The sequence below is a fragment of the Triticum aestivum genome, chromosome 6D, assembly GCF_018294505.1.
Source record: "Triticum aestivum cultivar Chinese Spring chromosome 6D, IWGSC CS RefSeq v2.1, whole genome shotgun sequence".
NCBI classification, from domain to species: Eukaryota; Viridiplantae; Streptophyta; class Magnoliopsida; order Poales; family Poaceae; genus Triticum; species Triticum aestivum.
Window position 1 is genome coordinate 8,819,922 of NC_057811.1, and position 24,614 is coordinate 8,844,535.

Genomic DNA, 24,614 nt, shown 5'->3' on the forward strand with positions numbered 1-24,614 from the left:
CAAGTGTGGGAGGGGACCAGCCCCAGGTGGGCTGGTGCGCCCCCCCACCAGGGCCCAAGGCGCCTAGGGTTTGGGGAGGGGGCGCCTCCACCTTGCTTGGGGGGCAAGTTTCCCCCTCTCCCCCCTTGGCCGCCGCCCTAGATGGGTTTTGGGGCTGCCGCACCCCTTGGGGTGGAAACCCTAGAGGGGGCGCAGCCCCCTCCCTCTCCCCTATATATAGTTGAGGTATTGGGGGCTGCAAAGACATGAGTTTTCCTCTCCCTGGTGCAGCCCTACCTCCTCTTCCTCCTCTCCCGCGGTGCTTGGCGAAGCCCTGCGGGATTGCCACGCTCCTCCATCACCACCATGCCGTCGTGCTGCTGCTGGATGGAGTCTTCCCCAACCTCTCCCTCTCTCCTTGCTGGATCAAGGCGTGGGAGACGTCACCGGGCTGCACGTGTGTTGAACGCGGAGGCACCGTTCTTCGGTGCTTAGATCGGAATCAACCGCGATCTGAATCGCTACGAGTACGACTCCCTCATCCGCGTTCTTGCAACGCTTCCGCATTGCGATCTACAAGGGTATGTAGATGCACTCCCCTTCCCCTCGTTGCTAGAGTACTCCATAGATTGATCTTGGTGATGCGTAGAAAATTTTGAATTTCTGCTACGTTCCCCAGCAATAAGGGCCGATTTACTCGCCTTAGAGGTAAACCGTCCACGCCACGGCTCAGCCCGGCACGCCATACGTCCTAGCATCGGGTCAAATGCACTCATCAGAATCTTCGTATCAGCCATTGACATCCCCAAGTAAGTGATGGGGAACGTGGCCAGCCTGCAGTTTAGGTTATCCGCAATGCGTTGTTGCTCTACCGTGGAGAACCCTAGGACTACCACCTCGCTCTTATCAAAATTGATCTTCAGTCTCGACATAGCCTCGAAGCAGAGGAGGAGAAACTTAAGATTCACGATGTCAAGGTCTGACCCCTCCACCATGATCATGGTGTCATCTGCATATTGGAGGTGGGTGACTCCTCCCCCCGGGATCAGGTGGCCAACTACCCCCGATAGGTGGCAAAATCTCCTAGCTTTATCCAGGATGCCAGCCAAAGCATCAACGACGAGGTTGAAGAGGAGGGGGAGATCGGGTTCCCTTGCTTCACTCCTGCAGAGGACGTAAAGAATGGTCCCACCTCGCCATTAATATTAATCGCCGTCCTTCCGGACCGAACCAATTGCATGATCCATGAACACCATCTGTCGTCAAAGCGCTGGTGAAACTATGTGTAAAACCTGTTGTAGTACGGTAGGTTTCATTTCTGTTTTAGGACTATGCTGATTCATTAATATTGGGATGGGGGGTACTGTTTTGTCTCTTTCCCCAATAATTTCAAACTTCTATGGGGTTGGCACTCACCTCGGTGAAGGTATTGTTTGTTGGAGCTGTGACACTCTATCACTTGTCCATTAGTCTCCGAGAGAAACAAATAGATCCATTAGGACCCCAATGGTGGCACGCGTTGCATCCCCCTCCCCCTTACGAATCATCCATGAGCCCCTTCACTTTTTGCCATTTTGTTGCCAGGACAGAGCGTCCGGATTCCACGTGTGGCCCTTATCACTCACGGAGCTTAGGCAAAGTCCAAATGGGCCATGGTCTGCCCAGCTCTGGAGCTTCTCCTCCCATTATAACCAGCCCATGGGTCACAAAAAACCAACCAGTAGCAATCCTTACAGCCTGGCCTGCCCAACTATTTTGGTGCAAGCTCCGCCACTGGCCCTTATACGACAACCATGACGGTGCCGAGTGATGGATTGCATTCTTCTACCGAATTCAGAGCTTCCTTTTCATTGTATGTCTCATGCCAACAATGATTTAGTGCCACAACTATGTCATTTTCATTGTTGGCTACCTGCGACCGATGTGTCATCGAAGGGGTGATGATGATAATGTTGTGGTGGCGTCGATACTAACTGGGTAACTCGTCTTTTTAAAAGAAGATCGTCATGGCTAGCTTTATTTATATCATATGATAGTTATATTATCCATGAGCTTGCTGACTAGACAAACAGGGGGGTCATTATCTAACTAAAAGAAAAGTTATTACAATAACTATAGTTTGCTAGCATCCCACTATTTTACAATACAACAATACTTTTTTGGTAGAAGATAAGAACACTTTTTGACATGTAGAATTTTTATATATTAGAAAAAGACAAGAATTCCTTTTGTTATTTATGAGATAAAACATGTTCTGGTGGCCGTTGGATGTTATTTGGATGGCAGGGATTGGATGATTACTTAGTGGCTCAGCCTAAGTTAATTAGAGAAAATCCCCCACCACACACCACACCATCGGAGGAGACACACGCCGCATCCCACATCCAACGCCACCGCCGCCGCCGCCCCGCCGTCGGCGTCATGCTCCACCTCCGGCAGCGCGTCCTCTCCCATCTCCTCTCCGCCGCTCCCCATCCTTCCACCTCCCCACTCCTCTCTCTCTCCACCGCCGCCGCGCCCGCCGTTTCCCCAAACCCTAGCTTCGCCGTCGAGGACTACCTCGTCTCCACCTGCGGGCTGACCAGAGCCCAGGCACTCAAGGCCTCCGCCAAGCTCTCCCACCTCAAGTCCCCGGCCAAGCCCGACGCCGTCCTCTCCTTCCTCGCCGACCTCGGCCTCTCCGGCGCCGATGTCGCGGCCGTCGTCGCCAAGGACCCGCGGTTCCTCTACGCCGGCGTGGAGAGAACTCTGGCCCCTGTCGTCGCGGGGCTCACCGGCCTCGGCCTGTCAAATGCTGAGATTGCGCGCCTCGTCTCGCTCGCCCCCGGCTACTTCCGCTGCAGATCCGTCATCTCCAAGCTAGAGTACTACCTTCCACTCTTCGGCTCCATCGAGAACATGGTCCGGCCGCTCAAACATGACCACTTCTTCCTCCGCTCTGACCTCGAGAGGGTGGTCAAGCCAAGTGTCAAGCTCCTAGCAGAGTGCGGGCTAGGTGCTTGTGATATTGCCAAGCTGTTCATCCGTACGTCAAGGATGCTTAGCGCTAAACCAGGGCGTGTCCTGGCGATGGTTGCGTGCGCCGAAGGTATAGGTGTGCCCCGTGGCTCTGTAATGTTCAGGCAAGCGCTGCACGCCGTCTCATACATCAGCGAGGACAAGATCGCTGCCAAAGTGGACTACTTGAAGAAGACGTTTAGGTGGTCGGATGCCGAGGTTGGCATTGCTGTGTCCAAGGGGCCGTTTATGCTGGCGAGGTCAAAGGACATGCTGAAGCGCAGGTCCGACTTCCTTATCTCTGAGGTGGGGTTGCAGCCGGCCTACATTGCTCATCGCCCGGCTATGCTCACCTACAGCCTGGAGGGCCGGCTCAGGCCCCGCTACTATGTTGTCAAATTTCTCAAGGAAAATGGATTGCTAGAGCACGGGCGGGGCTACTATACAACACTGGTTAAGACTGAGAAGGTTTTCATGGAAAAGTTCATCTGCCCACACAAGGAAGCCGCACCACACCTCGCTGAAGACTACGCGACTGCTTGCAAAGGGGAAGTGCCGGCTAGATTCAGATTTACATGAACCAAGAATGGGCTATGAAAATTGGTAAACCGTGTACGGTGCAACAAAGTTTTCATTGTGCAGGAAGCTGGTAATTCCTATTTTGGTATACTTTGCCTAACTGGATGTTGGTTGTCTGCTCTGTTAGATGCTGGTATGGTCATTGCCAACGCTTGATGAAATGAAACTGATAATTTCAATCCTGATATGTTAGTGTTATCATTTAGTAGAGCAGAAACCATGACTTGGTTGTGAACTTGTTCATCCTCATGCCATTTTATTTATAACTTGGAACTAAGTGAGAGCATGCCGTTCTGCATTGTATTAAAATTTCTATTTTGAAATCTAATGCATTCTGGGCGAAGTTGGCTTGCACCGATGGCATTGGTGTGCCCTGTGACTCTGGGATGTTCAGACACACCCTGTGCATTGTCGCATTCCTTGGCGGGAAAAATATCACTGCCAAAATGGAGTACCTGAAGAAGGCGTTCAGGTTGAGTGATGCCGAGGGTGAGTATTCCTGTGTCTAAGGTTCTGATTTTGTTGAGGGCGTCCAAAGAATCGCTTCAGCGAAGGTTTGAGTTCCTCATCTCTGATTGGGGTTGGAACAGGCTTGTACATTGCTTATGGCCAAGCCATGTTCTTTTATAGCCTGGAGGCGCGCTGAAATCTTTGTTTTGCTGTAAAGTTTCTTACGACAATTAACAAATTTAAATGCTTAGTGCACCATAAAGGTTTTGCTTGGCACTGTAAGCTGGCAAGCTTTGTTTCAGTGTTCTTGCCTAACAAGATGTTGGTTGTCCAGTATGGTATGTCTGTCGCATGCAAGAAATTATTTCCATGAGTCCTCATATGTCCGTGTCATCATTTTTTTTTTTTCTGACTGTCTGTTCTGGACCCTTTTTTTGGGAACAAATTGGACTTGCTGATGGCCACAACACATTGATCAATCCAAGGATGCAGTTTTGATCTAGTTGCTTGCTCTAGTTTGTGTGAGCTGAATATCTTCTTTATGCAGTATCTTTCTTTGAAGGTATTAAATGATGTGAAAGTAATTCTTGCTTTACTACCTTGTAGCAGTTTTTTCCTTTATTGTGCTCCTGTAATTTTTGAGTGGCCTACTGACTGACACTTTCAGTTTTAGTGACAACTGATCTCTGAACACTGCAGTTGTAGAGTTTTATATAAGTCTACCAATCTCAGGTTTGCTTAATCAGGGCTTGTCATGATTTATGCCCAGCAAATGGTTAGAATATTTACCTCTGTTTAGTCTGTAACTGGTTACATCGTAGGGAATCTTTACCTATGATTTATGCAAACCAGAGTTAGGCATTAACAGAGCTTGCTTGCACTAGATGGCATCTGTTTTTCTGTGTTGTATAAGTATATTTTCACAACTATATCAATTTTGTACTGCCGACCTTTGTACCAAAACTTATTGATGCAAGATGTGATACTGGACAACATGAATTATCAGCTACCCAGAAGTTTACCACCCCGATACCAGATGCTGAATCTATCTGCATATTTTTGTGCACATTATGCTTTGCTTCCATGTTTTGTTGGCTTCTGAACTCCTGTTTTCATTTAGGTATGAATGTGCTTCTTAACTCGATACTTTCTTATTATATTATCTAGCTTATGTGATGACAGCAAAATCATATCTTACTGCTTGCCCTCTGCAAAATTCCGTGCTTTATATGGTTGCTGATTGATCAACTACAGTGCTTGAGAGCTTTAATTAGGTAGCGGTCCATTGATTCGCTAGGTAATGATGCAGTTGAGCTATTAAGATTTTAGAGACCGGTTGTAGACAATCATTTACATTTCCTGTCACAGGCCACTGTGGTTATCTTGCAAGACCATCCTCCCTTGCTATATTAGCATTCTCATTATCTGCAGGAGTTTTGGAATCTGTGGGCATGCACCCGCACATCCCCATGATGAGTAAATATCCCTTTGACCAAGTGCTGATTTCTTTTGTGTAATTCTATGTCTGTATTGTTTTTTATGCCCTTTTTATGTGACTGTGACTTCACAACTTTTCAAATCCTGAGCACTCTGTCTAGTAGTACGAGACAAACTCTTAAGAATTCAATTCAACCTAGGGAGATTTTCATTTCTTCCTGTCTCAAATCACTCAATACTCATACAAATATCCTTTTGTAGGCGCCAACATTCATGTATGCCATTTAAACATGATTCAGAGCATAAGTATACATGATTCAGAGTAGTTATTAGTAGAATACTTGAGATGAGCACGCTACTATTACGAAGAGAGAACTGCAAACCATACCATGAAACGAAGATTAACAACAGCCACTACTGCCTTCTTTTTTATGGGTTACTATTTTGGACTTGTTGATGGCCGCAGTACGTTTATCAATCCGAGGATTCAGTATTGATCCAGTTTGTTGGTTGCTTGTTCTCATTCCTGTGAGCTGAAAATCTTGGTTCTTTCTGCAGTATCTTTTTTTTGAAGCGATTAAGTGCTATGAAAGTAATTCATGCTTTACTACTCTGTATCAGATTTTTTTTTTCTGCTGTATTTTTAATGGCCTATTGGCTGATACATTTAGTTCTAGGGACAAGTGATCTCAAAACCGAACAATAGAGTTGTGCATTTTCTATGTAGCTCCTACCATCTGGTCCAAATACTATGGCTGGTTAAAACCAAGCCTCCTCATGTTTTCATCAATCAAGGGCTTACAGGTGTCTAAAGCTATGTTGTTATCTCATGATCTATGCTAGCAAATGGTTGGAATATTGACCTCTGTTTGGTGTGGTTTCCAATCTGCCTAATTGATCTCAAGTGTTAGCTTCGTTGTTCTGGATCACTAGATGACCCGGTGCGCCAAATGGCGCAGAGACCCAATTGAAACCATGTTCGTGTTGAGAAATATTTTCCTTTTTTAGTAACTTTATGTTTGATCAAGGATAGAGACCATGTCAAACCCTAAGTGTTTTGAACGTGTAGTTGGACAATGTGCCATTTGGCTCTATGTTACCCAAGTAAGGTGCAAGGTCCAAATTCAAGCATCAAGGGTAATGATTCTAAACCTTTTGTAACAGAAACCTTTGCATTTGTTAGTAACTTCGAGTTTTAGCAAGCACTGAGGGTAATAATTCTAAACCTTATATATGGAAAATTAAGGAATACCTATGTTCAAACTATATACTTTAGCATGTGAAACTAATTCAAACTATGCAAGTTGAAATATTTAGAGACCGATCATAAAATTGCCGGCTCCACTCTACTGCGACGCGAGAGCCGGCTTGCTGCACCTTCCCCACATAATTGGCCAGAAGGTATTTTAAAATTTTGAATTGTCTACATTAGTATTTCTTAGACATCATATAGGAGATGAGAGAACAGTAAAAAAATTTGTTAAATGAAAACTATGTACCTTAGCTATCTAAGACTAATGAAAACTGCAATCTTGAAAGAGGAAAAACACATTGGAAATCCTAATGTTCCTGGTCCTGAATGGTGTATTCGTCTAAATATGTAGTTGATCACCCGGTGCAAAGTAAAAAACTTCTCATGATATAACGCTGGGAACCTAAAAGCAAGTGATCACACATACAAACATTCCAAGGGAAAATGCGTAAACTCACAACTCAGACAAACTACTAACAGGGCCATGTATGATTTTGCAGCTTAGAATATACATAAAACAGAACAGTGCAGGTAACCTTTACCTAAATCTCACTACTAACTTTATTCGAACATTTATTCTTAGATCATCCGTACTCCTTTTATGTACAAATCATGCAATATCTCTGTATAAATCAATGCCAATGGCCGCACATGCACAAGTCTGAACTAAACAATATATATGATATAGCATAATTATATGATCTAAAATAGATGCATGATTAGGGGAGGAAGATGGTGAAGCCAAAGATGACTGCTAAAGTTTCGCTACTCCTTGATCATCTTGCCCAAAACTAAGGTTATTACTGCAGGAACGTTCAACCCTCATTGTATGTTCTCCTGATTGCATAATTGTTATCTTCACAAATTCTTCAATTGCAGGATATAGCTTCACCAGATCTTCGACAAGAAAATCATGCAACTCCACCGCAAATTCAACCCCAGTAGGTCCACCACCGATAATCACAAAGTGAAAGATCTTCCTTCTCTCCTCTTCACTGAGGTTAGGAGGTAACGCCTTTTCAAAGTAGTCTATCACGTTCTTCCGAATCTTTTGGGCATCCTCCATGACCTGACATTTACAATGTGAGGCTGTAAGCACAAGATATGACTAATACTGTACGGTACAATAACCTAAAGTATCAATACCATATATCTCAAGATTTTGCAGGAAATTAAACTGTAACTTACATCTTAGGATTGAAACATGAGAAATAGCATAACAGTAAAGAGACACACAATGCCAATAAGGATTTGACCTTCAGAAAGTGGCAATGCCTCATCACACCAGGAGTGTTGAATATATTCACAGTAACTCCAAGAGCAACAACCAAGTAATCATAATCAACCATGAAATCACCATTCCCGTCCAAATTAGTCCCAACAGCAGAGCGACAGTGGACGGCTTTCGTCGGATCGATCTTGAAGCACTCTGGTAAATATTCACATGTTTGATTGGAGTATAACCTGGAAACAAAATCAATCTCGAAAGATTACAGAGTGAGGAGGCCGCATGGAGAGAGAGAGAGAGAGAGAGAGAGAGAGAGAGAGAGAGAGAGAGAGAGAGAGAGAGAGAGAGAGAGAGAGAGAGAGTTTGCTGAAGCTCACCTCGGTGTGTTGGCATCGGATATGTGGCGTTCAATGTGGACTCCTTAGCCAAACACTAAGTTATTTAAACAGGTCTGAGATTATTCTGAGATGGCATCGGATATGTGAAGCACTCAATCTCTTAGCCAAACACTATGCATGCTGAAATAACTAAGTTCTGTTTTCAACAGAATTCTGAGATTATTCCATTCTCAAGCAAGTACGCATATGCGAAACACCTTTTCAGTGAAGAAGCATAGTGGAAGTCACCATCCAGCCATGAATATAAATAAAATGAAAGGACAACCAATGAAAATATCTACAACAAAAGCATTCCACTAAGATGGATCATTAGTAAATTACCAGTATCATGTATCCCTTGGCCTCCTCTGCGAGCGCCTGCTAAAGTAGAGTAGAGCAAGTGCCAGGTAGCTTACTTTTTCACACGAGACACACAAGCAAGAGTGAAGCTGCACGAGAAGATACCTTAGAGAAGCCATCAGAGTAACCAGACGGCGAGCTGAATAAGTGTGTGACCTACTGGTGGCCGCCATCTGGGTCGGGCCCCTCCTCCCACGGCAGCAAATCCTCGCGGCACCACTGTCACATGCTAGGCCTGAAGCGCGACGGAGTGAGGGTGGTGGACAAGAAGGGTGATGCCACAGCGGACGGCGAGGCTGGGTCAATAACATGCCATCATATTTTAATTTTATTTTAGCAAAAAGGAGATAGAAATGTAGCAACCTGGCATAACTAATTAACTATTCTAATTTAAGGCGGATGATTGCATGTAATCACTAATCATAAGTAATCAACAAGGCTAAATGATGGAATGAGAAGAGGAATGTATTTCATGAAATAGAGCAAGAGACAAAAACTTGAAAGGAAAAAACACTCAACGCTTGCAGGTGAAGAACATCATATAAAATGGATGGTCACCAATCAGGAAATGTGCAAAATATGTAATGGAATTTCTTTGAACTAACTACAATACATCATCTGTGAAGCAAGAGTGAGAAAATACCAGGAACATGATTAGTGTAGTAGTTCTCTGGCTCACACTACACAGGAGCTGCTGTTGTGGCAGGAATTAAGGGCAAGGAGAGTAAGCGCACATGCTTGCTGGAGATCCTTGGCTGGCCGGTCGAACACGCAGCCACAGCAGAGAGAGTACCGCTACCCTAGAACAAGCACATGTTAAATGGAAAAATCCCTAACAAGAGATTTTCTTTTGCACAGGAAGTATCAACGCCTCACATTTTCAAAGGCAAAGGGGCTCCAAATTTCACGAAGATATAAGATGCTAATATAAGATGGAAGCATCCAAGCAAATCTTTCATTCACCAAATGAAGTGTCTTAACTTTGGTTGCTCAGGAAAAATTTCTTGTCAGCTGTTGCATGTTCAGCTGGTGTCACCAACCTTGCATATTCGTTGTCCTTTACGTTTTGCCCAGAATGCTCAATTCCATTATTGCATGATGCCACAGCTGAAGAGCTTGGCATTCTTGCGACCGTCTTACCGCCTCTGTTTACAAGCCAAGAAATATTAGGAAAGAAAATTGATAAGGCACAAAAGCAAATCTTATTTATTTGTGTCACATTTGTAGGATTAAGGTTGACATATGACTACCCTTGTCTAAATTAGAGTTGCACATGCCCAACTCCATATTATTTATGTTACAGCTATTTACACACATAACTGAACTCGCACTCAAATGCACTGGTTTGGTGGCATGGTGTAGTGTAACAAGCAGTCGCTCAATCATAATATTCATAGTAGCTTGGATGTGAAATTGGATACATCATTAGATTCTTCTCAAAGCAAAATTTTGAGTAATGCTACTCATATCCTAGTCAAATTAGGAATGGAGATCTGTGCTACAAGGATTCCTAAATGAATCCTAGTCTCATGAAACACCTGTTATCTTCATGAAACACATGTTATCTTTAAAACCATGATACTTGGCCACAGGGAACCAAAGCAACGATCCAAAGGAAATAAAATTATGTAATCTGAAGCCAATATCAGAATGTAACATACTCATAAGCTGCCTGAATCGTTCTTGAATCTCATTCACCTTTCTACACTCTTGAATCAACATCCAACCATTTTGATCACAAATCCCAACCTCACGCCACATATCAAACTAAAAACTGCAGACATATGTTTGCTAAGGAAACTGAGATTTACGTAAAGCTCAGACTTTACTAAGAATTTCAAAAAGATCTTTTCTCTTTGTTGTCATTCCTCCTAAATTCAGAATGCATGGGTCATAGAAGAACACTCATTCTTTTAGCACGAACTCATGGGAAAAACTGAATGTGGCTTGAGGAGATGCCTCACCTTGAACCGGCGCACAGATCGCCGCCGCCTAGCACGAGTGCCTTGTCCAGGGAGGAGGCCTGAGCCTCTGACGATGACATCGCCAAGCAGTCGCTCAATCATAATATTCATAGTAGCTTGGATGTGAAATTGGATACATCATTAGATTCTTCTCAAAGCAAAATTTTGAGTAATGCTACTCATATCCTAGTAAAAGTTAATAAAATAAGCAAATGTAAAAGCAGCAAATAATTCTTCATATGAGCTATAATAGGAAATTGTAATTACAGTAAAGTTTCATAACAATATATGTCGCAGCCCAGATATATTGTTACTATGCTTTTCACACCCCAAGGCTTCCTCGACGCTGGCTTCTTGTTCTCTCAAACTTGGAAAGAGAAGTTTGTATACTGAAAGTGAATAATACGAATGCAAGGATTTTACTCGGCTTTAGAGTGCCTGTGGACCCGATGCTACCCTGCTCCCCCAGCACGACGGCCTGTTGGGCGACGAGGAAGAGGTAGCAGCGGCCCGAGCTGGCTCGGGATGCAATCTTCAAGTATATATTGTGACCACCTTATTTATTGATACTAAGAAATGTAAGAAGAAGCTAGAGTAGTGAAGGTTTAGATGTTGTACTGGTCAGCGAATCTACACTACATTGTTTGGAAGAGCGTCGGACGGATCCAGCCATTTCTGACCAGAGACGCACCAAAGTCTGACCTAACAACCCCTCTTTTCTTCTCTCGCCTCCTCACATATTAAAAATATTGGGTATTAAATTTCTTTAGCAAAGGAAAGCTCAATGAGAATTGAATAACTTGGAATACATAAGCGACAATTAAATGCGGCATTCAACCAAGGCAAAAATTTAATGTTTTGTATGCCTTCTTTTTACTGTCGGCAAAGCCGAGAACACATCCATAGTCACCGCGGACAAAATAAAAGAAGACACATTACTGAGATTAAACACCATGGCAGAGTACCATTCAGTCTTATGTGGGATTTAGTCAAGTGTGCTACTGTAGTAAGAAAATAAATAAAGAGATTATTATGCAAATTGGCCTATAGTTTAAAGAATCAAACTCAAAACGTAACTTCCAACCATATCTCCAGTGAAGAAATTAAACTTGAGCATAAGAGGGGAATTTATTGCTACACCTATATGCTTTTGATCCTTGCACAGTTAGTGCAGGGCAGTCACTGCTTTGATTTCTTCCCTGGCCCAACTCGCTTTGAACCACCAGAGTTTCTTAATTTCAAGATGTGTATATAGGCAATTTGAATGACTATATGAATTGAAAGTACATAGATAAACATATAAGAGAAGATGCAGCACCAGCACCTGTTGTTCTTGGGCGTCTGAATCTGATCATCCTTTTCTTCGGCATCAAGCGAAGAAGCACTACTAGGAAAAGGGCTATAGATGGAATGGCCACTAATGGCGCACCAGACATGTGGTGCGCCATTGCTATATAGCAATGGCGCACCATGTGCTGGTGCGCCATTAGTGTGAAAGACACTAATGGCGCACCAGACAAACGGTGCGCCGGCACGGGCATTGGAGCTTAATGCACCTGGGTGTACGCCGGCCGGCACCTCGCCAGCAAGCGGCCCCTCCGTCAGTTGCACGCGCACGCCCGCCGTTGGCGGTGCCTCGACATTAGCCGAGCTCGACGGCATCATGGTAACTAAGCCTCTCGGCCGATGACTTCATCTCCTTGCCTTTGACTGGGCATCCCTGACGCCCTACATGTTTTCGCAGGGCGCCACCGATGTTCCTTGCACTCTCCTGCACTTCGTGGGCGGCGAGTTGGTCGATGTCGCCAAGGGCAGAATCGTTCAACCGGGCAACCGCGTGTTCCACGATAATCCGATGCCACCCACCTTCTATAGGGTTGAACTGGTTCGGGTACTGCCAGGCTGCGACGAGTTGTTACCTCCGATTCGACCCGCTGGGGCCGACGAAGATGATGTGATGACCCTCAGCGCCTGTGTAAGCTGGCCCCTGCTTTGGCCGAAGAGCCAGATTCGTTTGGGGGCGGAGGACACCACCCCACAGACAAGACCGCCAGTCGTGCCAGCGCCAAGCCATGGCAAGAACGCCGCAACGCTACCGGACCTGCCGGACATCCCTATGGCACAGGATCCGAACATGCATATGGCACAGGATCCGGACGACGACGACAACGACGACGGTACATTTACCAACGTCGATAAGTACTTTGCCGAGCATGGGTACGGTGATGAGTTCTGCGGGCCTCCTTCTCAAGAACCCAACCCTCAAAAAGACGACCGCGATCTAGCTGGTACGGCGGAGAAACCCAATTGCAACAGGCGTCGTCTGGCGTTCAGTTCTCAGGAGACGCCTCCAGCTGCCGCCTTCACCGAGCCTCGGATAGCTGAGGTGCCAAATATTATCAGCCCCAACACGCTCAAGAAGGCGGTCTGTGAGCAGAACTCGATCCCATTACAGCAGATCAAGAAGAAGGGACGGAAACGAAAGACTAACAAGGGCGCCAGTGCGAGCCAACCGGCACCGAGTACGATCCGTGCTCAGGACGGACCACCTTCACCTAAGGATATCTCGAGGAGGGTGCATGTGGCGGGTAGGCCGATGCTACCGACAAATATGCTCAATGCTGCAACCGGTGCTATGCGGAGTCTGCATGACAGTGTTCTTTTTTTGGAGAAGCGGCGTCTCAGAGAGAATGATGTGGCATACCCGGTTTTCGTGGCCAAGGTGCCAGAGGGCAAGGGCTTTGTGGATAGTGCCGTCGGGGGTACGATCGTCCTGCGATTTGATGACATCTTTGCTATGCTTAACCTTCATCCGCTGCACTACACCTTCGTTCGGCTGTTTTCGCTGAGTATGGAGATGCGGATCATTAGAGACAAGACCCCGGACATTGTGATAGTCGACCCCTTCTACATGCGTGCCAAGATCTTGGGCAGCGCTGGGGACCGGCAAGTCGCGAGTTCACACCTCGAAGGCGTCATTCTGGCAAACCCATATAAGGATAACTTCCTCGTGCCTTACTTTCCCGAGTAAGTCATCTCCTAACCGCCCCGTAACATATGATTTCTTAGATTTCGATCGTTCTTTTTTTTCTAACATTCCGTGTTCTGTGCAGTGACACACATTGCACACTCATCCTCTTAAGCCCGAAATATTCCATGGCCACGTATCTCGACCCGGACCGTGACTCCAAGATAGACTACACAAATATCAAGAAAGTTCTTGATGATGCTCTCCCCGGCTACGCCGCATCTGGAGGCACCTTTAAGAGGCCAGTTCGTAGGTACGGCAGGCACGTGTTCACCCACAATACGACGTTCCCCTGCGTCAAGCAGCCGCCTGGCGGTCAGAAGGATGCCTACTACGCCCTCCATCACATGCGGGCGATCGTGCGGGACCATAATCACCTTGTGCTACCAAATAATCTCAAAGATTGGGCCGCAAGCTTGGCGGCAATCCAGGAAGCGGACATCCGACAAGAATTCTTTCGCATCCAGTCGGAGTTTGCAGAAATCATCCATCAAGATGTCCTTCGTACCTCGGGGCAGTTCTACCTCAAATTTCAACCGTCCAACAGTGAGATAGACACAACGCTACAAATGCAGGCTGACAACGCCCGCGACTTCATGACCATCACGACAGACGGCGGCTTCATCCACGCTCCGGTCCCATGAGTCGAGTCGAAAGTTGTGATGCTATGTGTAGTTCTGAAACATTCATTAGCTCATGTTGTAATTAAACTGTAGTGAACTTGTATGTCTCTTTGGTTTGGACAGTCGTTCAACTTAGATGTAATCGATGCTATTTGTTAGTAGGACCATGAATCGTGCTATGGATGTCTTGCTTTTCTCTTTCGATCCTTTTGTTGCATACTTATATATTGCTTATGTATTGTCTGTTGTTTGGCTTGTGCATAGAGATGCCGTCGTATGTCGTGTACAAGGGTAAGGTTCCCGGAGTCTACGACGACTGGGAGGAGTGTCGGAGACAGGTTCACCGTTTCAGCGGTAACAGTTACAAAGGGTACACCACTAGGGCGGAGGCGGAATCTAGATACGCGCGCTATCTAGCGGGAGAGAGGAGGGAGCGTTGGAGGAACCGGATGAAGACCAGTTTCATCGCGATGATGCTCATCGTGATGACCGCATCTCTCTTCTATGTGATGGTATTTTAGATGATCGATATCGACTTGTAATGTGAAAACAAACTCGCTACTCGCGGTTTCGAGACTTGTAATGTTCTATCTTCGTTCGGTCTTTTGAATTTGGAGACTAATATGATGAATTGTATTCGGAGACTAATCTTTTATTGTATTCGATGAATCTGCCGTTGCTGTGTCCTGATGCTTATTTTCTGTCCAATAATATATTTTGTAATCTGTGCAAAAATCAGAAAAGAAAAATAATAATAATCCCTAGTATGCCAAAGGATACTAATGGCGCATCCCAGAGCAGTGCGCCATTAGTATGCCAGAGGGTACTAATGGCGCATCACCCAGCAGTGCGCCATTAGTATGCCGAAGGATACTAATGGCGCATCACACTGCAGTGCGCCATTAGTATGGCAAAGCACATGGGTATATATGGCCCCCTGGGAGGCATACTAATGGCGCACCGTGGCCTATACTAATAGCGCACTGCTCGGTGCGCCATTAGAGTATCAGATACTAATGGCGCACCTGTGGTGCGCCATTACTAAAATATTCTAGTGGCGTGGTGCTAGTGGCGCACCAGTAGTGCGCCATTAGTCGGCAAAACTGGTGCGCCACTAGTAAGCCTTTTTCTAGTAGTGAAGCATCAGCCTGAGCATTAGGGGTGGCTAGAATCGCAAAACAAAACGGATCAGAATGCAAAGATGTGTATATACAGCTCGGCTGCTGGAGCACAGGTTTACTCTGGTGCAGCAGTTTTGTTGGCCTCACCTGCTTTGTCAAAACCTAAGAAAAGAAAACCAAATCTTCTCTTCTAACTTCAAGTCACCAATAAGAGAGGAAGCAGTTGGTACAGAATAACTGCTGCAACTACGAAAAGAAAAACTGGAAATTTTACTTATGCACAGTATAGTGCCTAGCCATCAATTGAATATAGGTGTAGTACAACAGCTCTTACAGACATTAGCACAAACAATTTGCAGGCAAACTTATACCTGGCAGAACACAACCTAAGAGAAGGCGAAATTCCACCCCAAAAACATAGGCAGAATGCATATGTAAGTGCAAATCGCCATGGTTATTGGCCTATCAACCAACAACAGTTCAGAGAGACAAATGCTAGCAAGGGATTGCCTAGAATTTTGCCATATGCTCTTTTCTTTGTCCAAATAACTTCATATTTGGTGCTAAAGTTACTAATTCGTCTTGAAAGAAGGAATCCATCATGAGATGGAAATGAGAGAATAAAATCACTGACTATCAATTGAAAGAGGGGAGAAAGGGAGTCGAGCTTACCTCGATGTTGTGTATCGTGGCGTCGAGCAAGAGCCGCTGGTGGTGCCGTCATGGAAGGAGGTGCTCCATCGAGGAGCCACCACTGGTGCCATGGCATCAGAAGAGGTGCAGCCAGGGATGAGGCGAGGATACACCGCCAGACTCCTTCTTCCTCTTCCCCTGTGAGATCCTTCTTTCACTCCCTCGATTCACCTCTTCTCCTGCTCCCTCTCACTTGCTGCCCTCCATCCTCGGCGGATCCATGGCGCTGGAAGCTAGTGGGGCGAGGTGGCCGAAGGAGGAGGCGTGTGGATCTGGGCCGGCCGAATCAGCAACCCCGGCCCCTCCTGTTGAGCACGGAGGCCCTCATTTTCTCTTTCTCCCGCAGGGACCGATCCATGGCTGGATCGATTCGAGCGTTGCCCTTCCCTTGCAGGTCGCTGCCGCGCCCGCACGCCTCGGGTCCGGTGGGATCCGGGATGACGATGGGGGATGGGATGCGTGAGGGGAAGGTCGCCGCCGCGCCACCATCTCCACACTCCTCCTCCGCCAACAGAGGGCGCCGCCGCCACCATCTCCCCCCTCCTCCTCCGCCACCAGAGGGCGCCGCCGCCACCATTGTCGAGGGAGTGGAGGGGATGAGGAGCTTGGGAAGGCGGCTGTAGGGGGAAAAGATTTAGGGTTGGAGACTGAGGGAACGGGAGGAGAAAGCGGACGGGCGCGGGGCTCACCACGGCGCGGTGGTTTTTCCCCTCACGTGGTGTGCTGCACCCCCACGCGCGGGCGCGGTGTGGTGGTTTTTTCGCCTCGCGTGGTGCCGTGCGCTCGAGGCATCGGTTGTGCCTGGCACTTCTTGAGGCTTTATATGTTAGATTTGGAAAATGAATTTTTTTCTGTTTTCATTGGCTATAGGTGGTGGCAAGTGATGATGTTGTTCAAGGCTGGGACGAACCTCGGCATTCTGGGAATGGCTGAAGAAGAGTGATTTGGCCCTCTGTCTGCTATCTATCAATGAACTTGTTTGGATGTCGTTCAGTTCGAGGAGGATGCAGGCTTGGTCCATTTTGTTGGTTGGCGTACTCTGCTTCGCGTGAGCTGGAAATCTTCGGTCTTATTGCTGATTGAACTTCAGTTTAACGAGGCCTCCTGGTCCAGCAATTCCAGCTTGTCAAAATTCAGCACCTATGGATGACAATGCTGCATCTGCTTTGTTCTGAATTGAATTGCGTTTTGGTTTACGTTCTCATCTAGTATGTTGTAGCCTGAACCTTACTTAGTCAAGGCAACATTCCGAGAGATACAAACTCGCACGTTTTGGGCTTGCAAGCCATTGGGGAAGCCTTGTCGCACGAGTGGGCCGTGCCACCGGCCTGGGAGCGTGTTGATCAAATCTCCCCGCGGCCTTCTCCTCGCCCTGATCTTCTGAATGTGTAGTAGCCGACATATATAGAAGAGCTGCTGACTGGTAGGCATAGTGCACACTTGATGAATTTGTATTCATGATCAACAAAAAATGTTCATTGACATATATATTTCAAAAAAAAAGCTATTGTTTTTAGTGAGGAATGAACGGGCTTTGCGCCGAAAGCTGGGCTTCACTCACAAATTGGGCTTGGAAGCGCAAAAGGAGTGACAAGGCTAAAGCCCACTTGGCCACGCAGCAAAAGCCTGTGGAGTCTCTCTCTCCTACCCCCTCGCCGGCGCCTGTTCTATTCTCCAATCCCCTCGCCGCCGCCGCCGCCGCTCCTTCCCCAAGACCCCAACCCCCTCGCCGCCGGCACCGGCGCGGCCGCCATGCTCCGCCTCCGCAGCTGCTGCATCGTCGCCCGCCTCATCTCTCCCCCCTCCGCGTCTTCCATCCCTCCTCTCCACCGCCTCCTCTCCACCACGGTCCCGGTTCCGGCAAACCCTGGCTTCGCCGTCGAGGAGTACCTGGTCGACACCTGCGGCCTCACCCGAGCACAAGCGCTCAAGGCCTCCGCCAAGCTCTCCCACCTCAAGTCCCCCGCCAAGCCCGACGCCGTCCTCGCCTTCCTCGCCGGCCTCGGCCTCTCCGCCGCCGACGTCGCCGCCCTCGTCGCGCGGGATCCCAAGTTCCTCTGCGCCGGCGTGGAGACGACCCTGTCCCCCATCGTCGTCGAGCTCACGGGCCTCGGGCTGTCCCCTTCCGACATCGCCCGACTCCTCACGCTCGCCGCCAACACCCACTTCCGCAACAAATCCGTCGTCTCCAAGGTGCGCTACTACCTGCGCCTCTTCGGCTCCTTGGAGGAATTCCTCCGGGCATTGAAGCATAACCACAATCTCCTCTCGCACAACCTCGAGACGGTGGTCAAGCGGAACGTCGGGTTACTGCAGGAGTGCACGCTAGGTGTTTGCGATATTGGCAAGCTGTGCACCACTCTGCCAAGGATGCTCACTGCCAATGTGGAGCAAATCCGGGCGATGGTGGCCAGTGCTGAAGGCTTAGGTGTGCCTCGCGGGTCTGGGATGTTCAGGCAAGCTCTGCGGTCTGTTGCATTCCTCAGCGAGGAGAAGATCGCCGCCAGAACGGACTACTTGAAGAAGACGTTTAGGTGGTCGGATGCTGAGGTTGGCATTGCTGTGTCCAAGGGTCCAGTTGTGCTCGTGTCGTCAAAGGACTTGCTGAAGCGCAGGTCTGAGTTCCTTATCTCTGAGGTGGGGTTGGAGCCGGCGTACATTGCTCGCCACCCATCATTGCTCAGTTATAGCTTGGAGGGCCGGCTCAGGCCCCGGTACTATGTTATGAAGTTTCTTACGGAAAACAGATTGCTCAAGCGTCACACGTGCTACTATACATTTGCCAAGGCCACCGAGATGGAATTCTTGGACAAGTTCATATGCCCTTACAAGGAAGCTGCACCACACCTTGCTGAAGACTATGCAGCTGCTTGCAAAGGGGAAGTGCCAACTAGATTCAGATTTACATGAAACAAGAATGGTCTATGAATTTGGTAAACTCTGTACGGTGCAACAAAGTTTTCATTGTGTGGTAAGCTGGTAATTCCTATTTGGGTGTACTTTGCCTAACTGGATGTCGGTCTTCCACTCTGTTAGTCTGCAATGCATTAAAATTTCCGTGCTGGCTTACATTGCTTATAGCCTGTCAATGCTTCATTATGGCCTGGAGGGCTGGCTGAAATCCCAGTTTTGTGTTGTAAAGGTTCTTAATGAAATTAAAATTCTAAAATCTTTACTGCACCACAAAGATTTTGGTTGGCGCAGTAAGCTGGCAAGCTTTGTTTCAGTGTGGTTGCCTAACTAGATGTTGTTCTTTGTGGCAAGCTATGTGCCATGCTAGTTTGTTCGTTGGTATCGCTTGATGAAGCTAATAATTAGATTCATGAGTACTAATACGTCCATGTCACCATAAATTTGCTTTGAACGACAGCTCTGCTGCCCCCCCCCCCCCCCCCCCCCCCTCTCTCTTTTTTGGGGGGGCTATTTTGGACCTGTCGATGTTCATAATATGTTGATCAATCTGAGGGTGCAGTTTTGATGAAATATCCATTCTTTCTGCAATATATTTGTTTGAAGGGATTAAATGTTGTGAAAGTAATCCATGCTTTACTAGTCTGTCTTGTATTTCTTATAATGGCCTATTGGCAGATTCTTTCAATTGAAGGGACAAATGATCTCAAAACTGAATAATACAGTTGTACATTTTGTATACATGGCCTATCATCTAGTCCAAATACTATGGCTGGTTAAAACCAAGACTCCTCAGATTTGCACCAATCAAGGGTTCACATATGTCTAAAGCTATGTTTTTCTATCATGATTTATGCTAGAAAATGGCTAGAACATTTACCTCTGTTTTGTGTGGTTTACTATGGCTGGTTAAAACCATATGCCTCCTCAGTTTTGCACCAATAAGGGTTTACATGTATCTAAAGCTATGTTGTTGTACCATGATTTATGCTAGAAAATGGTGAGAATATTTACATCTCTTTGGTGTGGTTCCCAATCTGCCTAGATTGATGTTACAATCTCGGGTGTTACATTACAGGCTATGCTTTATGCAAACCAGAGTTAGCTATTTTTAGCTGCAAGAATATATCTTCTAGATGGCTTCTATTTCTGAGCATTGTAAAAATATATCTTCGCAACTATATCAAGCTTGTACTGCTGACCTTTGTACCAAAACTTACAACTACTGGACGACATGAATTATTAACTATGGTGTTTTACTGTCCCGAGAACAGATCACTAAATCTATCTGCATGTTTAACAATTTCTGCATACATTGCTTTGCTTCCATGTTTTGTAGGCTTCTGAATTCCAGTTTGCACTGAGGCATGAATGTGCTTCTTAACTCTACTTTTTTGTTGATATTTGTTAGGTTATGAGATGACATCAAAATTATATGCTTGTCCTCCGCAAAATCCCATGTCTTTATGTGGTCGTTGATTGATGCACTATAATGCTCTAGAGCTTTATGTAATGTTTTTCCTTAGATTAAATAGGTAATCTTGCAGTTGAGCTGCAAAGAATCAAGAGATAAGTTGTAAACAATCATTTAAATTTTCTGTCTACCCATATAGCACTATGTAACGGATATATCGAAGGCCCAGGTATTTGTACTGGAGAAGCAAATTGATGCTTATATGGTATGGTGCTGAAAAGCAAAGGGCTATTCAGACAATACAGGAATATGTTAAGGTGGTCTTAAAAAGGTATGGCATTACCATGATACTCTCTGCCTTACCTTTTAGCTAGTTTTAATCTATATTAGCACTATCTATATAGGCGCTCAGGACATTTTTATCCATTGGCATTCTTTTTTGGGATAGCAAGTCACTCTCTGTCTTATGTACTATCCTCTGTTTGATATTTTGCTTTTTTAAATGCTCTTTTATATTTGCTTTAGTTGTGTTGATTACAATATTTTGTGAAGATATGTATGCTGGTATTGGAAAAGAAACAGAATGAAGATGTTGAAGACTCTTACCTTAGCCAAGAGTAACCAAGCTTGGTCTTAACATTTAAGGTAATGCAGTATTTTTTTTTCTCAGTTATACCGAATGTCATCTCTTGGTACACTCTTTTCAGTTAAATCTCAGTCTAGGCATGCAAGTACTATCTGTCAGATATAGCGTAGTTATAGAATCTTGCAGAATTTCAAACACAGAAATTGTAGACTTGCTGGTGGTCCTCAAATTAAGAATCAAGTCGTGTGAGGAGACAATGGTGCACATTTGTTTGTTCCTGATGTTATGCTATAGAAATCGGAAGAAATGAGATCTCAGCTGTGTGCTTCCTGTAACACAACGGAGATGGGCACATGCTATTATTGGCGAAGAGCTCGTATTTGGAATGAAGATCAGTTGTGTGTCTCTTCTCTCGTGCCTAGTTTAGCTTCTTGGAATTATCGAAACAAGATTAATGCAATGCAGGCGAGGGGAATGGTCGATTCATGAACGAAGTGACTTGCCATGTGAATATATGCATTTTTTTCGAAAAAACTACTTTCCTGAAGTAAGAATTGGCTGGGAAATAAAGAGGAGCATGCTGATTGATTTACTGAATGTTATAGATCAATGGTGCTTTCTTTCTTCCTGGAGAAGAAGTGATGAAACTGGCTATAGATGCTTGGTTCTTTCTTCTTCTTTCCAGGAAATCGACCAAGTATGCTGGCTGGGGCTTTGCTGTACTACACGTGATTCTAAAGGCTCTGTTAGTTGATGATGCCCTGAAGCTTCCTTCTGTATCAAGTATTTATGACCTGACGCATGCTGGGGTTTTATTCAGAGAAGCTCCTACTTTTCTCCTTCTGAATTTTGAAAGTTATGCACTCCTTCTCGTATTGCCCTAGAGATTGTATGTAAACTCCTAAATATGCTACCCTAGGCTCATGTATTGTTCTATGCTTGAAGGTAATTAAACAACCCAATGTGCTCGTGTAATTGCTATTCCTTTCGAGTCATCATTACCAAATGTTCCAACTAAACTTGATATATATTATAATTTGTACTAAAAAGGATGAATAATATACCCGGTTCATTCTGGGAATTGCAAATCCAAAATAAGCAATGAGTGGACTTACACAACTATCTTAGTTGCAGCCAAAATCAGGGGCATCAACAAATGTCGTTTAACATGGCAGATCGAGTCAAATACAGTGAAAATTTGAAGATCTGCTTAAAAAAGGCTAAATGGTGTTAGTTTTTGTTGCAGGTATCAGCACTGAACCTGATACTTGCATGGTAATTTACTTTCACTCTAGAACAGTTTTTTCTCTGCACCGACCCTGGAATAGAAACTCATGCTCTGACTTTTCATTTATACACAGAGAGACTTCTGGTGTTATAAATATTCTTTATTTTTACTCTACCTTTGTGAGCACTGTTGTGTAACGGGTTATCGCTTGACCAATGAAGCTGCTTTTCAGTTGGCAGTTGGATTTAGCAGCAGCTAATGCATGTAATTTCTTATCATCATCATGTTACTTAGTTTTTCCATGTTGCAAGACATTTAGAGGTCTTTGTTGTTTAGGTTTGGGGTTTGTTTTGGTCGTTTGGACTTTGTAGGGGTTCCCCTTTTTTTTTCTCCTATCTATAAGATTCACATGCAATCCTTGTGCATCTGCATGGTTTGAAAAATAAATGATGATGCTTTGAGATCTAGCAAAACAAATGCCAGGGACCGAAGCCACTGCTGCTGTCGGACCGGGTTAAACCGCTGCAAACGCAAAGGTGCCAGGCCCCTTAACTGAAGAAATCTGACACCTTCCTCTCCTTCAGTTATCGTCACAAGGTTACCGTTTCAGTCGGGAATTTAAACTCCGCCATCAGATCTTCAACCAACGACGCTCCTTGATACTTACCACTTCGCGCCTTTTGGCCTTGACACTCGTGTGTCGATCGTCAATTGGATAGCTATGTTATCATTGCCTATCGCTGTTGATCGCCAGCTCGCCTCACATGCTCTATTCTTCTTTTTTTTACTTTCACTGTTGTAATGGCTATAAAGCCTGGATCCTAAGCCCTGCGTGGGTATCTAGAATTCTATCAGGGTTTCCCCCTAGCCGCCGTGTTCCGGCTGGCCAAGCTGTTCCTCTTTGTTCGAGCAAACCCCAAGCTAAAATTGTGACACTATCCCTTGTCCATCAGTCTCCGAGAGAAACCATAGATCCATCTAGGCCCCCAATGGTGGCACGCGTTGCATCCCCCTCCCCCTTACGAATCATCCATGAGCCCCTTCACCTTTTGCCATTTTGTTGCCAGGACAGAGCGTCTGAATTCCACGTGTGGCCCTTATCACTCGCGGAGCTTAGGCAAGGCCAAATGGGCCATGGTCCGCTCAGCTCTGGAGCTTCTCCTCCCATTATAACCAGCTCGTGGGTCACAAAATGCCAGCCAGTAGCAATCCTTACAGCCCGGCCTGCCCAACTATTTGGTGCAAGCTCCGCCACTAGCCCTTATAGAGTAAATTGCAGAAAACCACCAGTTTGAGGGTTTGGTTTGCGAAAATCACTACAATACACAATCGTTGCAGAAAACACCATGTCTTTAGTAATGTTTTTGCAAAAAACACTGATCGGCGAATTGGGCTCGGTTAAGTGAGTTTATGACAGGTGGGTCCCTACTTTTGCGCATGTGGCACTGTCGGCCGTCCCGACTGCCGTTAGACGGCGTGAGACCACGCCGTTCGATCCATCTCCCACTCTTCTCTTCTTCGTCTACCCGCTGCCCCGCTGTTCCCCTTCCTTTCTTCCCCCTGACCGCTCCTGCCTGCTCTCCCCCCACGCGTCGCAGTATAGGCGCAGATGGCTACTCTGGCGAAAGCAGGCGGTGGTGGCGGCGGCAGGCCCCCTGTAGTGGCGCAGGCGACGCGGATCCCGACCCAGGCGAGCTTTGCGGGAGCTCGAACCCTAGCAGGGCGACATCGAATGCGGAGCTGCAGTATTCCTTGGAATACGCGGTGGCTAGAACCTTCGCCCGGCGGTGAAGGCCAATCTGACGGGAAGCCACCACACCGCTTCATCCTTCGGCAGCGTATAGTGAGATCCTTTCCCCTTCTCTATTACTTTTTGTATCCCGTACCGGTCTGTTTCTAGGGTTAGTGTAGGATAAGTATTGCATAATGTTGGCCTATGGTTGTGGAAGAGATGATTTGTTTGTGAAATTAGCATATTAATTTGAAATTGGGTTCTGTATGTGTTTTATTTAGTTGAAATTACCCAGCTTGTCATCTAAGTTAATGTTAAGCTGTTGTTTAATTAACAAAGCATTTTTCTTTGTGTTTTGTTTTGTAATGTACCAAAGGTTTAATTGACCAAAGCTAGGGTTATTATGTTTTTTTGCTCTGTATCGCATGTTTCTTAATTAACCATAGTTAGGGTTATTGTACTCTGTTGCTCTATATTGCACTGTTTCTTAATTAACCAAAGCTAGGGTTATTGTACTTTGTTGCTCTGTATGCATTTTTCTTAAGTAAACAAAGCTTTCAAAGTTTTGTATTGCTTTGTTTTATTGTTGTTCTGCTCTTTCATAGGTGTTATAATTGTACACTTATACATCACTGTTATGTTGCTTTTGTAATTTG

The 24,614-nt window shown here is 45.9% G+C and overlaps 2 protein-coding genes and 1 long non-coding RNA gene across 3 annotated transcripts; 2 read left to right on the forward strand and 1 right to left on the reverse strand.

Annotated features, from left to right (window-relative positions):
• The first annotated feature begins 2,298 nt into the window (after nucleotides 1-2,298).
• Nucleotides 2,299-3,913, forward strand: LOC123142997 (uncharacterized). The gene has a single exon (XM_044561736.1). It carries the CDS (start codon nucleotides 2,401-2,403, stop codon nucleotides 3,553-3,555), a length of 1,155 nt encoding a protein of 384 aa, XP_044417671.1. The 5' UTR covers nucleotides 2,299-2,400; the 3' UTR covers nucleotides 3,556-3,913.
• Nucleotides 3,914-8,501: 4,588 nt separating this feature from the next.
• Nucleotides 8,502-9,604, reverse strand: LOC123142998 (uncharacterized). Its single transcript, XR_006470664.1, has 3 exons — nucleotides 9,303-9,604; nucleotides 8,765-8,894; nucleotides 8,502-8,677 (listed from the first exon to the last, which is right to left on the reverse strand). It is a non-coding gene; the product is annotated as an uncharacterized lncRNA (long non-coding RNA).
• Nucleotides 9,605-17,727: 8,123 nt separating this feature from the next.
• On the forward strand, nucleotides 17,728-19,259 carry LOC123142999 (transcription termination factor MTERF5, chloroplastic). Its single transcript, XM_044561737.1, has one exon. It carries the CDS (start codon nucleotides 17,841-17,843, stop codon nucleotides 18,996-18,998), a length of 1,158 nt encoding a protein of 385 aa, XP_044417672.1. The 5' UTR covers nucleotides 17,728-17,840; the 3' UTR covers nucleotides 18,999-19,259.
• The last annotated feature ends 5,355 nt before the right edge of the window (nucleotides 19,260-24,614 follow it).

Coding starts and splice junctions, on each gene's coding strand:
- LOC123142997 (XM_044561736.1), top strand. CDS start 2,401: ATGCTCCACCTCCGGCAGCGCGTCCTCTCCCATCTCCTCTCCGCCGCT.
- LOC123142999 (XM_044561737.1), top strand. CDS start 17,841: ATGCTCCGCCTCCGCAGCTGCTGCATCGTCGCCCGCCTCATCTCTCCC.